This window comes from Prorops nasuta, unplaced genomic scaffold (genome assembly GCF_024137725.1).
Source record: "Prorops nasuta isolate Cenicafe-Biocafe unplaced genomic scaffold, Cenicafe_Pnas_1.2 PNAS00003, whole genome shotgun sequence".
Taxonomy (NCBI): domain Eukaryota; kingdom Metazoa; phylum Arthropoda; class Insecta; order Hymenoptera; family Bethylidae; genus Prorops; species Prorops nasuta.
This window is the reverse complement of record NW_027116800.1, coordinates 9,114,314-9,130,611: the sequence shown is the minus strand read 5'-3', so window position 1 is coordinate 9,130,611 and position 16,298 is coordinate 9,114,314. Positions and strand designations below refer to the sequence as shown.

Sequence of the window (16,298 nt, the reverse complement as noted above, 5' to 3'; positions counted from 1 at the left end):
TCAAGTTTCTTCAAATGGTGATTCGTTAGGCTAGAAGTTGCCGTGCGAGGAAAAACCGCTTTTAGTAAAATCGTGCCAAGGTAGATTCGCGACTGTTAATCGCAACCTTCACCCGCGAAGATTCCACGAAGATTAATGTTACTTCCAATTGATCTTATGACTAGCTAATTTTCCTAAGGAAAGATAATCGTTGGCAGTTTAGGCCGAAACCGTCGAAGCCCTGGCAAGATTGAGATGTGAATTTTTGCGATGAACTGAAACTCTGTCCAATATCGGGAACGAGAGCTACTTAACAATACAATTGCCGTGGGCCTAAATTATGTGCGTTTACGACTCAATTTCCACAAACGTTTACTCGTTAGATCACGAAGTCTGCAATATGCTCAGTACTCTCTTACGAAATTGGCTCGGATCGTAAACTGTCGTGCCTCGACGGGGAAAAACTAATTAGGCCGAACCGAAATGAAAATGCGCGAATTGAAATTCAATTTTGCTTAGTTAAATGCCCGAGGAACAATGAGAATTTTCAGCAGGCCGATTAAAATGCAATCTCTGGGAATTTTCGTCGTTTAGACAATTCCAAATATATCGAAGATTGTTAGCCTTCAAATTCTCCCACTGCAACGTTCAATTAATATAAAGTCCTAATTAGCAGCGATTGTTTCATGAAACAAGTTGCGAAATAATGGTGTGTGTCTGCTTCCCTAACGAAATATGACGAAAACGCGCAGTCGACTTGGTGCGTAGGCATATTATCAGGATAGAAAATCAATTCCTTTCTTTTTCTGACGCATAATTCGTCGGATTCTTAATACAGAAAGATGTCCCACGGTGTTTCTTTGGCACAGAAGGCTCGCACGCACGCACGGTATATAACGCGATAGCGCATTTTAATTGTGCGATTGTCAATTTAACCGGGACTAAATGAGCGGTCCCACCGTTGTTTTCGCTGAACGTGCAATTTTTACGTATAATCCACGCGCCTTCCTAATCGTGTGATAACTCTTTCTCTCTCTCTCTCTCTCTCTCTGTCTCTCGCGCGCGCGAAATTCAACTTTCCTGGATTTTCTCCACGAGTAATCCCGAGCTACCCAGAAACTTTAATGCATGGAAATATCAGAATTATAAATGCGTAACAATCTGATCTTTATTGATATCGTAATAAGTTATTTCTTGTTTACGTTCTAATGCACGTTGCATGTACAGCGGTAATTGTTAAACGGTAACCACCGAGTTTCGCTCTTTACCCAACCAACAAGGAACACACTGACCACTCGTTACTCTCGAGCTCATTTCCTTTATGCATTCCTTTTCCCAAAATGTTGATTGAGCTGTGAAAGCTGCAAAAGAATATAATGGAAATAAATAATTTGAAAGGAGGTCGAATCGTTGCAATATTGATAAAGATATAGAACGACGTAAGATTATCAGAATTGTTGATGGATATTGTTAAAAGATATTTATCGCGGTTTCCTATTACAGCAACGAGACGTTGAATGGAAGGGAGAGGGTGGGGGAGTAGGGGGGAGAGGAACGAATGGGGGCTAATCGGGTTATTGGCCTCGCTGTGGAAATGATCGAAGGATGATCGATCGATGATTTGGTCGATTTTGGTCTTATCAGGGTGTGTTGGCGTTGTGGCCCGGAAGCCGCGAAATAAGTCGTGTTTCGTGTAGAACGCCGAATAAGGGGTTCGAAAGGGTCGTGTCGCTATTGGTGAAAGGGGTCCGTCTCTCGTATTCGATGCAATCGTTTTGCCCCCGCCCCGATCTCCGAGTCCCTGGGCCTGGGCAGGGCCCCCCTATAAAAGCAAACTGCAACCATCCTAGAACATGTAGTGTTTTCCTGCATATCGCACAAGAAAAACTCAACACCATGAAGTTGGTCGTAAGTCTCTACCAGTCGACGTCAACGGACGCTCGCTTTTCGCGCTCTCCTTTCTCAAAAACCAGCAGCGCTCCCCGTTACTGTTGCTAACATTACCTTTTTCATACACAATTTTTAGTTATTTTATACTCTTACGTCTTTTGAACCTGCACCTAGAAATACCCACGTGACTTTTTCCAAGTGCCCGACGTTAATATGCTCTAAATTATTCGCGTATGCAACTAAAATTTTTGCCAATTTTTCATTCATGACTATTCCAAATTTTCTGAATTTATTATTATATTGCATAATTTTGTTTCCTATTTTCAGATTGTTTTGTTCGCTGTCTTCGCGGCTGCTTCCGCCTACCCCGGCTGGTCTGAACCGGTGAGTGTGAAATTCGTATGCAAATTAACCGAAAAGTGAACTAAAACACTTACATTTCGTATGCATAAATATATTTTATGTGAAATGCAATTATCGAATGGAGCAATCCTTACTCACTCGTTTTAATAATTCTCACCTCTGCGAAAAACAAAGTAACTATTTCTCTCTCTCTCTCTCTCTCTCTCAAATTAACCAACTGCTCTCTCGTCTCTTTACCTGAATTGTTGGTTCATCGATTAATGGTCGATTAACAATGTTTCATGAATGTATTTATTAATCGTCTTTGTATAACCATTGTTCGTACTTTTATTCTTCGATCAAGGATTGTTCGCAATTAATCGTCTTCTATATGTGATTAATTTTCTCTCAATCAGATTAATCCAAATAATGAAGCCTAATCTTCTCTGGAATTCATTCCATTTGCATTCTCTCTATTAATAAATCTCAACCTTGGACGCGAATGCTCATTTGTTCATTCTGAGACTGCTCGCCTGTGGAAAAGCTCATCTTTTGGAAAGAAACATCATTTTTCGTTGTGTGAATAACTATATGAAGGAAATGCAGGATCGTAACAAACGCATATAACGTCCGGAAAGGGAAGTAACCCTGGTAGATATTCGCTGTCTCTCTCTCTCTCTTTCTCTCTGGATATTGAAAATTTGAGGAAAAGACATTTTTGGCAAGGTTCAGATCGCAGTAGGCCATTCAGATCCCTGGCAATCAGGTTGGCCATCGTCAGGTTGGCCATCGTCAGGTTGGCATTCGTCAGGTTGGCAACCGTCAGTTTGGCCATCATCAGGTTGGCCATCATCGGGTTGGCAGCCATCTATATGGCCCTCTTCTGGGTGGCAGTCATCTCACGTCAAGGTTGCAGTTCCCATACACAAGGTAAAACCAATTTGGAATTTCTTGGAAGCCGTAGGTACAAGATCCAAGGAGAGAAGGAACAATATCATCGAAACTTTTAGTCTGCTTCGATCTTTGATCGATCCTCTGAAAGTTTAATGAGCGCAAGATTTGCCAATATAGCATCGAATCCAATCCGATCAAACTCCCATTACATATATTAGGTGTAGAATCGTTATCCAACTATATATATATACACACATCTTTCATTAATTCTGGACTTTCGATCCTCTGGCGAAATCCAGTTTCACCTGTAAGCCAGTCGTATTTCGCAACGTTCTCTCTAAGCACGAATTTGAGTAATCCTGCAGCGATTGCAGCATACAAAACTGCACAAGAATAATTACTTTTTAATCTCGTTTTTGTTTCATCGATTTCTTCGCGCTGATACTAATAACGATCGTTGATATTTTTTGCAGGTGCATCATCCAGAAGTGCATCATGTCATCCAGGTTCCTCAGCCACACCCAATCCCACCTCTTCATCCCCAGCCATTGCACTTAAAGGTCCATAGCCACTCCGTAAGAATCCCCTATGACCACCCCAAGATCCCACACCCCCATCTTATTGGTGTTGAGCATCATGTTCCCGAACCCGAAATCAAGGTTGTCAAGTCCCACCACTCCTGGTAAATTGAAGTTCTCCAAGGAAGCCACTAAACCCGCTGGTCCACGGTGGTCCACACTGGCCGAATCATCCTGAACACTCGAAAACATTGAAAACGGAACGAAAAACTCGCAGAAACACGAAAAATCGCTGAAAGAAAAAAATCTTCATCTTTGGAAAGGATCGTTAAAGTGAGAAAGTACAACGGCGTGGAGTTGGTTTGTTTGGAGGAATTATCTCGTCGTGGGTTCGGGAGGATATCAGCGGGCAAGGACTGGCACCAGCCTTGGACCAAGGGGGGGCCAACAGACCAGGCAACCAAACTAAAAAGATCTATTTCTCTTTATCGCAACTCTACACATCACACATAGACACCCCATACTACTGCAGCCTCTATATATCTCCAATCTCACCACTCAACACCTCGAAATTCCAGTGCGGCAGATGATTATCGAAGAAGACATCAACTTCCATTGGAGCCCTCATTGTATATTACCCGTTCTCTCCCACATTTCTGCAGAAACACTTTTATTTATTTTCTAATAAAAGTTTATTTTTATGTCTTGTGATAAACTAAGCATTGAAGTCTCTTTATTTCGACATCCCCCCTAGCCGCGTATATAATCGGGATATTGGACCTCCCTGAAACAGTACGCTATCACTAGTGATTGCATCGGATCGTTTTGCACGGGTCGATTAGAGTTATCTCCAGGCCTGAACCACTCTCCTATGATATATCACGCGTAGTATCGATTGCCATTTACGGCGAAAACTCCACTTATTTAAGTAGAGCATCGTGTTACAAAGTAGTTCGTCGATAAACATAGTTTTTACTAGCTTCTCTTTTTTACGGTACCTTATCAGGGTGTCTCGCGGGTTCTCTTCGCGTTCTGTTCGCGCATTGGCACGCGATCGGGTTTGACTCAGCAGAAGCATTGGCGAAAGAAAAAATCAGCCTAATTCTGAAGCGAGTTACGTCATTGATAAAAAAAATCCACGACTATAACTGCCAGAGAACATTGGTCAATCTGTTATATACTGTGGGATGTAATGGAGCAGGAGAACGAGAACTGGCAAGTTTTACGAAGTCGTGCAGTCACACCTTGGGTAAATCGGTGATCGTTTTCAATTTCCACAGGACTGACGTTTAGTATTTCGAAGCGTGACGCTGCTAATCGTGGCCGAAGGGGAACACCAAGCCAGCCCGAGGGGAGCTCTGGAAAAGTCGTATTGATAAATTCTTTCTATCTACCTAACCTTCCCATCGAACCAGTCACGATGCGCAGGAACGAATTATGCAATTCCGAGAGACTATTGTCGATTAGGTGAATATTCAAATGATCCTGGAGATAGCGATTTTTCTCGGTTTAGACAGATAAGAATATATATAATATATACATATATATATATATATATATATATATATATATATATATAATATAGCCAACCATTCGAAGCTTTTTCTACAAATAGTTAAAGTGGACGAGGACGGGTGCGTGCCGTTTGAAGTCAGCGACCTGCCGTACGTTTACTACTTTTTAATGTCACTGTCGCGAGTGGACTATGCGTCTTTATGCCACTTTATGGCACGTGTGCGCGAGCACACATCGGATAACACTCGAATGACACAAATCGATTTAATGTTTCCAGGACGACCAATCGTCCAAACAGATCTCTTACACCGCATAGGCCTGCTGCATACTAACACAACGACATGGAGGTGAGAATGTAGAGTAATGCATATATATATGTACACACTATCAGCACTATCTATCGGTAAAGGTTGTCATTTTTCAGGTAACTTTTGTGTATACGTATACAATTACACATTACGCTTCACTGTCATATATTGTTTGGTATATAGCAGGCGTGCTTTCCCTAGCTGCTTGGGTTCTACCGTGTTTTACCACCGACTTATCAACTCTTAGGAAAACGCATCTCACTCTCTCTCTCTCACACTCTCTCTAATTTCCCACGCCACTCCAATATATAAATCGATCGCTTATTATTCGAATATCCCAAACCATCATGAGCAAACCAACGTAACAGTAATGAGATAAGTTTTTCATGAAAAATAAACTCGTTAAACCCGAATCCCTCGGCGTTTGTTCCGTTATTAGTTTTCTCCTTCCTTCCACGAACTTTCCACACACGTGTTTAAATAATTTTTGTAGCTAGGAATAACGAGGCCTTCGTCTCTTCCTGAAAATAGTAGATATACATATAAGCATGTTTCCAGTCTTTGGAATTATGCAACGTGAAAGCGTCAAGAAACATTAATTCGCGCGTGTATGCCAAGAGTCCTAGTGAGAAATAAACTTGAGCTATAGTTATACGTATGGAATTTATTAATTCGTGCGTATATTATTATAATGATTTGATTCCTAGTTTCACCGCTGACTTCCGGTTTTACGCATCTCGTTATTATACGGTATTACGCGTCCAGTTATTAGAGATAATAATCATGCAGAATGATTGAATTGCTCGCGAGAAACATTAATGCGAATGCCCATACCGTGAGTAATAGTGAGAAATATAATTCAACGAGTTGTGTACAGAGCAAATATTTGTGATACCTTCTTTTTCGTTACACTGCTCAACTGGTGCAATTATAGTATAGGTTGAAACAGGACACAAGTATATTTTTTCCTATTCCAACTTATATATCCTATACTATAATGCAGCAAAAAAGAATAAATTAATTAATTCATACGTAATAATTTGATTCCTCGTTTTACAGGTAACTTCCGTCTCCATATGTATGTCAATTATTACGTATGTTAGCCAGGACAATAATCATGCGTAAAGTCTCGACTACTTGCGACCCGAATCCTCGTTTTCTATACGCGATATTCGTGCTTATTCGAGACAATAATCAGGCATAATGACTGAATTGCTCGCACAAGAAACACACTACTTGGAGCGCGTATACCATGAGTACCATCGATAAATAAGATTCGTTTTACAGAACAAATATTTGATCTGTTTTTATTCGTTGCATTATTGAATTGTGCAATTAAGTTGAAGCGAAACATGTATATTTCTCATTCCGACTTATGTTGTACTACAGCAAAAAATGAATTAATTAAATTCTGTTGTAATAATGATTCGATTCCTCATTTCACCGGTGACTTCCGAATCGAAGCATCTCTTATTACTTCTATAGTATTCAATTATTCAGAACAATAATCATGCGTATATCATAGCTGTATTACTTGGGACTTGATTCCTGATTTTCTATACGCGATATCCGCAAGTATTTGGGACAATAATCATGCATAATGGTTGCACGAATGAATTACTCGCGACTCGATTCCTGGTTTCTGCACGTATCCGCAGTTATTATTACTTATAGTATACCAGGAGTCGAATGCTCATTGGACGCTCAGAAATTTTGCACCCCATACTTTCAGCTTTCCATATATCTCTCGGCCAATTTTCCGCTATGACGCTTTAACGCTCGCGAATATTGTACGCAATCCATTAGGTATGCCGTAGTCATTTTATTAGCGCGGAGAAAGTATTCGCGCATCGTAGCAAGTTTCGTACTGCTTGATTTTTCTATCGAGAAACGGGCGCGGGAACAGATGGCCGATACAACTTATTCGTTCGCCGATCCGTCACTGGAGAATCGCGTCGGAAGAGGTGAAAAACTTTCTAAAGCCAAACGAGGAAGTAATGGACGAAGCAGAACCGTCAGCGATTTGTACATAATTTTCCATCGACCATTGCCAAATTCTTTTACTTGTGCACATTTTTAGCACTATTTTTAGAATTCTTTTGCGGATGATTGAATTCTGATGTAGAGGCTCTAAGAGTATTATAGTCATAGTAGGGGGGGGGGGGGGGGGAGGGTGTCCATGAGAAAAATTTGGACATAAATTGAAGACATTGTGGAATTTCGCCAATGAGCAATAGCGAGTCGGTGTATAATGAATGTAATTTGCACGAGGGAGCACGATTGTGTATACTACTGCGCAACGCGCACTTTTCAATCTGGCAGATAATAATTCGTTATCTAACAAGACTATTGGATTAAACCTATATCGCAATGGGAGAAGGAGAGAGGGAGGAAAGAGAAGAAAGAGAAAAATCTGTTTCTGCTCCGAAAATTCGTAAGCTGCCACGTAATAGCGTAAAAGTCGGCCGATCTATCTAATTAGCGATCGTAATCGTGATCTAGGAAGTACTATTCAATGTGCAGTGAGCAAGTGAGAGGAGCTCCATGGTGATCTTGCGCGAATAAATTTATTTCCACGGAGTTTCTCGAGAGGCTTTTCCTTATGCATGGTAAAACCAAATGGAAATTAAGTAAACAGACGTCTATTCGTGTAAAGCAAACAGTCTACTGTCTTTGGATATAATAAGTTTGTTCAATGAAAAATTCTCAATGTCGTGTGTACCCATATATAAAGTAAAATGTTTTATGTCTGTAATCTACGCGGTGTGGCTCATTACATTCGTTCATTATGTATGTGTGTAAGAGTGTTTAGGGTTGCAGAGGTACTGTATTGTTTACACTATATTAATTTATCTTTACAATTACCCTGTGAAATAGGTCAGGATACCTCTACGTTGGATCGACCAACACGCCAGGGTCAGTTTTTGCCAACGCAGCTGCTCGCTTATTTCCCTTTATACTTTGCACGGAAATTCCAAAGGTTTTCATCGTTCCCCACAACCGATCGACAGAAATTTCAAGAACGACCGGATGCGGATGCAGATTCTTATACTGGGTCATGGTTCGACATATAATCTAAACCCTGCTGTCTCGTAAAATACCACAACGGAGAAACTCGATGGCTTTTAAAATAAGCAGCGCATTCGATTAACGTCCTTCGAGCAATTCGATAAGGGTAATTCTTCGAAAAGAGCAATGCATATAGTCATAAATTGCTGTTAGCCATTACTTTCATTCATTATATACACATGGTGCTTTACACTGTTATTTTTCATAAATGCATTTACCCCCTCCCCTGCTAAAAATAGAGGAAACAATAATGAAAAGTATATGAAAATATAAGAGAAAAATTACTTTGCATCAGGTATATACACCCTCTCGTAAGCTCATGAAATAGAAAATTCGATAATTGCGATCTAATTCACGATCTGATTACAGTGAATTCGGTCGTTAATTATTCACGCGAATCAATCGTGGTTTTATCAGATGGGGTCCCCGTTTGAGTGACGATACAAATAAGCTTTTTGGTGAAATAATGCTACTGACCCCTATTGCTTTCTCAGTAGAATTCGAAAAGTGTGGGGCTGGATTGAGCTGCTATTTTTCCTAATTTAGTGAATTTGTATGGGAGGAGATTAAATTATAAGAGAGTCGAGGCGCGTGTAAAAAGTATCGGGGTGATCGACGTACGAGTACTACTGGTAAGTCAGGAAAATGTGAACGTATGGACACCCAGTTGTCCCCCGAGGTTGTTCAGTGTCGTCAGTTCGATCCGGTCAGTGGGCCATTCAGCATGAACAACGAGCGCAGTAAGTATACTTATACCTTCTTTTTTTACACTTGCAAACTCGATATATCTTTCGTCCCATCCTATCCATCAACGTATACCTTATATACCGATACTCCTTTTTTTCTGCGAGACTTTTAAACGAAAATCCCCACCTTCGAGCGCTCGCTCATTAATGCAAAAATTCAAAATAAAGTCGTCCAGCTGCAGCTGAATAAATCGGTTTCACGAGGATTTCAGCAAGTTCTATTTATGTATAAATATTCATTGCGACATTAATTCTGTATGCTAATTTAAAACACCGCCAATCTACCATGCCTGATTTACCAATAATTATTATAATATTTCGATAGTATTTCTCCTCGTGGCAAATAAATTTCGCAAAAGGGGTATGAAACTTTTACGAGTTTTTATTTGGAATTTAATTTTCAGAGGACGATGTCCCACCAGTGCCGACTGCTCCCTCCATGCACTCCGTACAGTCGGTGTACTCGATCGGCAGTCAGAAGAACTTGGTACCTGTGAGGACCAAGAAAACCTAGTAAGTGAGAATGAGCGATAGATGAAGAGGGGGAAAGTGAATGGAGTTATATAGTGGTAGCACTGCTATATCAAAATCATTAACCGGTTCAGCATTTAAATTTTTTCTTCCATTATAATTATAGATTTATGTCTCTTCAGTTTTAGGCAACGGGCACAGGTCTCTCGTATATTCGTAGTTATCTTGTTTCTCCTGGTAACTTCCCTATCGGTGGCAGTTCTCGTACTCTCGGTACTCTGTGAGTATTAATTCTATAAAAAACATTGTCATCAATATTTCCTTCTTATCACTTCAATCGATACCTGCATATCATTAAGAATCACCAACATGTATTTTAATAAATAAATTTGTTCCATTTCAATGTGTACTTGCAAGATCGAACTGATCCGATAAATTGAATGATCGCGTGTCGTGTCATAACGTCTTCCTCATCCATATTAAAACACCGTCGAATTTTAAATCGCCTTGACTCTATTCATCAACGTTTAATTGCAGATGCTTTGCTCAGTCGGGAAACCAAATTATGCGATAGCCAGGATTGTGTACGAATCGGTAAGATTAATAATTTTGCAAATATGGATTCCCATAAGTACTCGCATTAGTATATAATTTATAATATACATAGAGACGTATGTATATCGTTCAATCAAATTTTTCATGCTTTCTCTCTATCAAGCCGCTAGTTTAAAAGAATCTATGGACACCTCTGTAGATCCTTGCGACGATTTTTATAAGTGAGTTAATTTAAAAAAAATCTTGTATACTGAAAATACTTCCCCTGCACTTTGCTCGCACAAATTTTGTCTGGTTGTCAATCGCAAGTATGAATAGAAGATTATTTTCCGGCGAGTTTGCACAAAGAAAAAGTATAAAATGATTTCGAGCACAATGAGTGTGATGATTTGCCACGAAACACTGGGAGTTGAAGATCAGCTGCCTTTTCGTCAAGTTCATTCGAGTGTAAATGTTTTTCTACAGGTACTCCTGTGGTAAATGGTCCCGCGAGCATCCAATACCGGATACGAGTCTTATGAATACCTGGTTCAGTGAGCGCACTGAACGCGTGTCCAAGAAAATCAGAGATTTGTTACGAAGAAATGTGACGAAAGAGGAAGTGCCTTGGGCGGTGATGCAGGCCAATACTCTTTACACGAGTTGCATGGATGTTGGTATGCTCTCTTTTTCTCTCTCCCTCTTCTGTCTCATCCCCCTCATCCCTCTCCCTGGTATCGCCATTTTTTCATTATTTAAATACAATAGATTTGTTTTGCTTGCTATATTAAAACAATATTATTCCAAAATGAGGTCATATTTAGTCAGAAGTCATTTTGCAGAGTCCATGGACTTAAAGGGTTTATCACCGCTGTTCAATTTACTATACGAATTGGATCTACCGGCATTCCCCTCGGCGTTTACCGGGAAGACTAGCAATTACATGCAGCAAATGTCCAGAGTGAAGAGACTCCTAGGCAGAGATGTTTTCTTCGGCTTGAGTATCATTCCCGATCCCAGGAATAAAACTAGAAATATTTTATACCTCGATACACCCGATACCGATAGTCCATTACCCAGGTTAATATTCTCTCTCTCTCTCTCTCTCTCTCTCACTACAATTTTATAATGAACAAACGAAAGCTGTTTCGTCAATAATTATCATATCAGTGATATTTACGGTTGATGATTTCTTCTTCGCAGCGATAAAGAACTGGAGAAGCGATTAAAGACCATCAGATCTCGTTTACGAAGATTAGAATATGAGCCAGACGAGTCACAGATTGAGTCAGCGGACATTGAACGTGTTTATATGACCTCTGTTCTCAAAGAGGTGATGAGCAATGGAACTGCCAGCATTTGCTCGATGACAGGAGAATCTACACTACCAGACGAAAATATCATGAGCAACGTTGTCCAAAGGATTTATGATGTTAGCTCAACGGTGTACTATGTTAGTATTCTTTCGTTGCACGCAGTAAATAAATCTGAGAAAACTTACTTCAAGAAAAGTAAATGTTTTTGATCCATGCATTGTTGAAATTGCAGCTATCTCATCCCGATGACAATAAGACTTTAAGCGAGGAAGATGTCAAAGACGAGGATTATACGATGGTCGACGACCTGCAAAAAGTAACAGACGAGTTTATATTACAATATAACTCCTCTTTGAGTTCAGCCCCATTGTGGCGACCGTACATAGAACAAATATTTAAAGATATTCTTGAAATCGATCTGACGGGGAATGATCCTGTACTTATTGGTAATTTGGATTATTTAATGAATATTGCTTTAATTTTGGCTTCTACCGATCAGGAGGATTTAGGTAAGAATTTACGTTAAATATTTAATTCACTGATTAATTAGCTATAATATTTTGTCTTGTGCATATATTGTTTTTTTTTTTTTTAAGAATCGTTCATTTGGTGGACTGTGGTCGATATCACCGTGCCTCACCTTTCGGAAAATCTCAGGAATATCTGGGCGATCTATATAGGTAAATTAATGAACGTTGAGGTTCAAGAGTCTAGATCTATTCGGTGTGCCTCAGCTGTAAATAAGATGATGGGTAAGTGGATAAGATGAACATTAAAATATACGAGTAAAATATAACAGGCGGATAGATAGTTTTGTTTGAATTCTTAAATCAGGAATGGCGGTCTCCTACCTATACGTGGACCCCTCGTTTCACAAAAACCAAGGACTTAAAGTTGAAGAAATGGTGAACGATATAAAGGAGGCTTTCTCTTCTATGGTTAAAAGAACAGATTGGATGGACAGAAAAACGAAACGAGTAACTTTAGAGAAAAATGAAAAAATGTTGACCGAGATTGGGTATCCGAAATGGTTGTTCGAGAAGGGGAAACTGGATGATTATTACAAGGGCGTAAGAGTTTATTGTATTTGAGATCGAAAGATGGAAATTTCTGTTATATTTATTGCAAATGTTTAAACATAGATAAATCTTAAGAATACCGAGTATCTGGACAACCTATTGCAAATAGTGCGTTTAACGTCGGAAGAAGACTCGAAAATGCTGCACAAGCTCAATGATGGCAATCAATCGTTGCAAGTATCGAAATGTTTGTTATTAAAAACGTAGGGACCTTTGAATAAGATATTAAATTAAAAAATGTTTGCAGCTGGGCTACCGATCCTACTGACGTAAATGCTTTCCATACTTTTCAAGTTAATCAGATTAGTAAGTAGCATAAAGCATACATTATGAAAAGAAGATCGTTTGATAGCAAAGTCTGATATAATCAATGTTTATTTTTGTTAACTCGCACGCAGCCGTGCCGGCTGGAATACTGCAATTTCCATTCTACGAATTGGGACTCGAGTAAGAGTAACAAATATTTCGTAATCGCCCGATTTAACATTGTAAAATATTATTAAGCGTTTATAGGCGATTTTGTCCGAGATTTACATTTAACGTCTTTATTACTGTCGGTTTCTACTTTCGGATATAAAATTGCTCGAGTGTGGATAATTCACGCAATATCCTTTTCGCAGGGCACTGAATTATGGCGCCATTGGATCTATACTAGGTCATGAATTGACTCATGGATTCGATAATAGTGGAAGGCAATACGACATAGACGGAAACCTTAGGCAATGGTGGACGAACGAAACTATCTCCGAATATACCGACAGAACCCAATGCTTTATAGATCACTATGACAGATATTACGAAGCTGAGGTAAGGTTCTCCAACGATGCACTATAATTGATACACACAAATTTAACTGCAAGCTCAGAATTGACTATCCGATTAAATCCGTGCAACACAAAGTTGCCCACCGTACCATGTGTGCATTTATGCCTGCAGCATTTCACTTCTTACATAATCTCCTTACTCATTGTGCCACTGTAATTAGAGTAGGAAGTACTTTGCTATTCCACCAGAAAATACTGTTCATTAATCATTTCATCATAACACGTTTAATTATACAATTATTTCAATTAAAAAACTATTATTCCGCAGGAAACATTATTTATTTCAAAAGATATCCAAAATCGATAAAAAAAATGTAAACGCGGATAAACTTTCTTACCTATTTATCTCGGGTGATGAAATAATTAATCAATTAATTAAAGTTATAGCTTTCGAATAGACTGTATGAAATTTGTCGATGTTTACTTTCATCCAGTCGATATTTATGGGATAATTATGGTCGAAAACCGGACTTTCATAGAGTTCGGTTGAACGACCATGACCACTCGATGGTCGTCACATTGATGGTTAATTGCACATCTGCCGAGCAGGTAGACGATTACATCGACGGAGAGTTGACCTTGGGTGAGAACATAGCCGATAATGGAGGTCTTAGAGAAGCCGTAATCGCTTATAGAAGATGGAAGGCCAGACACGGTCAAGAACCTCTTCTTCCTGGATTTGTACACTTGTCGCACGATCAACTGCTTTATCTCGGATTCGCTCATGTAAGATTTCTTCTTTATTTTCCCCTATCGACGAACCATTTTTCCAATTAAACGCAACAAAGTTTTATCTCTATAATACGCATAAGTCCACTAGGAAAGAAAAATATTAAAAATAATATATAGGCCATTGATTAAAATTGTACTTTTTAAATTTCAGCTCTGGTGCGAATCGTACACTGTTTCCGCTTTGAAATGGATGCTGGAAGATACGCACTGCCCAGGACACGTGCGGTTATTGGCGGTTCTGCGAAATTCCAAAGAATTCAGTGAAACATGGAAATGCCCGTTGGGATCCAACATGAATCCTCAGAAAAAGTGTCAGTTGTGGTAGTCGAGAAACTCTTAAAAATAACTCAACAAACATTCGTCTGAAAGCTGCAATAATTTGCGATGCTTCTTGTAAATACTACTAAACATACAGCGCATTGTTTTAAAAACGTGCCATCCTTGATATTTCAGTCGTAAGAAAAAATATGAAAGTTTGCAAAAAGACTTTAAGATTATCTTGAAGAGAGACATTTTTCAAGTTGGTTTTCTATCAATTTTCACGAATCGTTTATTACGAATGGAAAAAACCATCAAAATCTTAAATACAGGAAACACTGAAATATCGAGGGTAGCGCATTATATTGAAATAATCCGCTGGATATATCTTCTGCGAAAAAAATATTAATCTTATATTAAGGTGTGATAAAGGATATCGTAAAGAATACTACGAAATCGTTTCTAAGTAAAAGAATTATATTTACGTAAAAAATTGTCTTATTTGTCTATGTTTGAGAGTTGCCTCTCGGTCTAACATTTCGACGAGTGAAAAGAAAATAAGCGAGGACGCGTTTGAAGTGGTAGCTACATTATTATGCATGGCATTAATTTACATGGGATTATTAACAGAGAGAGAGAGAGAGAGAGAGCTCCAACAGGTAATGCTTTTCACGTGTATTTCTGAACCTTCACTAATCTCGATGTGTCTGCCTATTTCTAAAATGGATATGAGACAATTACATTCTAGTAGGATTTTCAGAAGCGTGAAGCGTTTTAGTGTTACACATGTACCCCGGACACTCTGGGCGGAGTATACGTGTGATCGCCCAAGACTTTCACCTTCACTCATATATTGTCCTTGAAAATCAATCTGTCGAGAAATAATTTCAAGTGAACGCTATTTCGCGGCACAAAAGGAGCACACTTTCACTTATTCCGTCATCATCGTTCTTAAAAATTTTCATGGAAGAAAATTTATCTAATAGACGTATCCGCCGTTGGAGTCGGTGGGCTGAACGTAGTCGTTGGCGGATTTGGTGGAAACGATGGTTTTAGTTTGGCCAGTTGGCACAGATTGAGGAATGGGAAGGCTGGGGAATTCCGGTACGTTGGGGATTTGGGGTATCTGGGGAATTTGAGGGATTTGTGGGACCTGTGGGATTTGTGGGATCTGGGGAGTGTCCACAGCTGGAGTATTATCTCCACCGAATCCTGGGAAAGATGGGAAGTTGAAAGATGGAATTTGGAAGTTCTGGAGAGTGTCCTGAAGGAAGGATGGCAATTGGAATTGTCTCTGTTGCTGTTGGACGACTGGGGCGCTCTTCAGTTGGTAGTGTTGTTGGTGCTGGACATGTTGAACCTGCTGGGGTACGCGAACAACGTACGAGTTGTGAACCTGGGGAGGAGCAACCACGTAAGGCACGTGTCTGGTCAGAGTGGTCTGGACGGTGTAGGCAGGTTGTGCTTGAGCGGAAACTCCACTGCTGACGGAGCTCAACTGGTAACCAGAGGAATATCCGGTATTGTATGCGGAGTTATCGGCGTTCTGATAGAAGTTTGGCAAACCTGTAAATACGAGAGAGAAAAGTTTGAAAAGTCTGCTTACTGAGATTATCATCACCCATCTGCAAATTTACTACTGTTAACTGATTGTAATAGCTTTTCGTGAGTAATTATGCTCTTACTTTGCACGGCCGGAAGCTGTTGCGCAACCCTGACCTCTGGCTGGTAAACTGCTTGGCTGACTTCAGGAACTACGGTCTTCTCCACACTTTGCTGTACTTGGAAGCTACTCTTGCTATGATCCTCATGGGATGCCTGGA

The 16,298-nt window shown here is 39.7% G+C and overlaps 2 protein-coding genes across 4 annotated transcripts; both read left to right on the top strand.

Moving 5' to 3' along the window:
• Window positions 1–1,778: 1,778 nt before the first annotated feature.
• On the top strand, window positions 1,779–4,257 carry LOC136785934 (uncharacterized). Its single transcript, XM_066747314.1, has 3 exons — window positions 1,779–1,887; window positions 2,197–2,253; window positions 3,579–4,257. The coding sequence occupies exons 1-3, from the start codon at window positions 1,876–1,878 to the stop codon at window positions 3,789–3,791; spliced, it is 282 nt and encodes a 93-aa protein (XP_066603411.1). The 5' UTR covers window positions 1,779–1,875; the 3' UTR covers window positions 3,792–4,257.
• Window positions 4,258–9,161: 4,904 nt separating this feature from the next.
• Window positions 9,162–14,890, top strand: Nep5 (Neprilysin 5). Of its 3 annotated transcripts, XM_066746902.1 has the most exons (17): window positions 9,162–9,255; window positions 9,666–9,774; window positions 9,915–10,012; window positions 10,270–10,326; window positions 10,451–10,508; window positions 10,753–10,943; window positions 11,109–11,346; window positions 11,470–11,719; window positions 11,815–12,091; window positions 12,179–12,334; window positions 12,417–12,652; window positions 12,725–12,834; window positions 12,909–12,967; window positions 13,060–13,108; window positions 13,282–13,468; window positions 14,035–14,211; window positions 14,369–14,890. In XM_066746902.1, exons 1-17 carry the CDS (start codon window positions 9,171–9,173, stop codon window positions 14,540–14,542), a joined length of 2,511 nt encoding a protein of 836 aa, XP_066602999.1. In that variant the 5' UTR covers window positions 9,162–9,170; the 3' UTR covers window positions 14,543–14,890. The 3 variants fall into 3 exon arrangements, with proteins under 3 accessions (XP_066602999.1, XP_066603000.1, XP_066603001.1); XM_066746903.1 differs by lacking the exons at window positions 9,162–9,255; window positions 9,666–9,774 and adding an exon at window positions 9,805–9,830; XM_066746904.1 differs by lacking the exons at window positions 9,162–9,255; window positions 9,666–9,774; window positions 10,451–10,508 and adding an exon at window positions 9,805–9,830.
• Window positions 14,891–16,298: the final 1,408 nt, after the last annotated feature.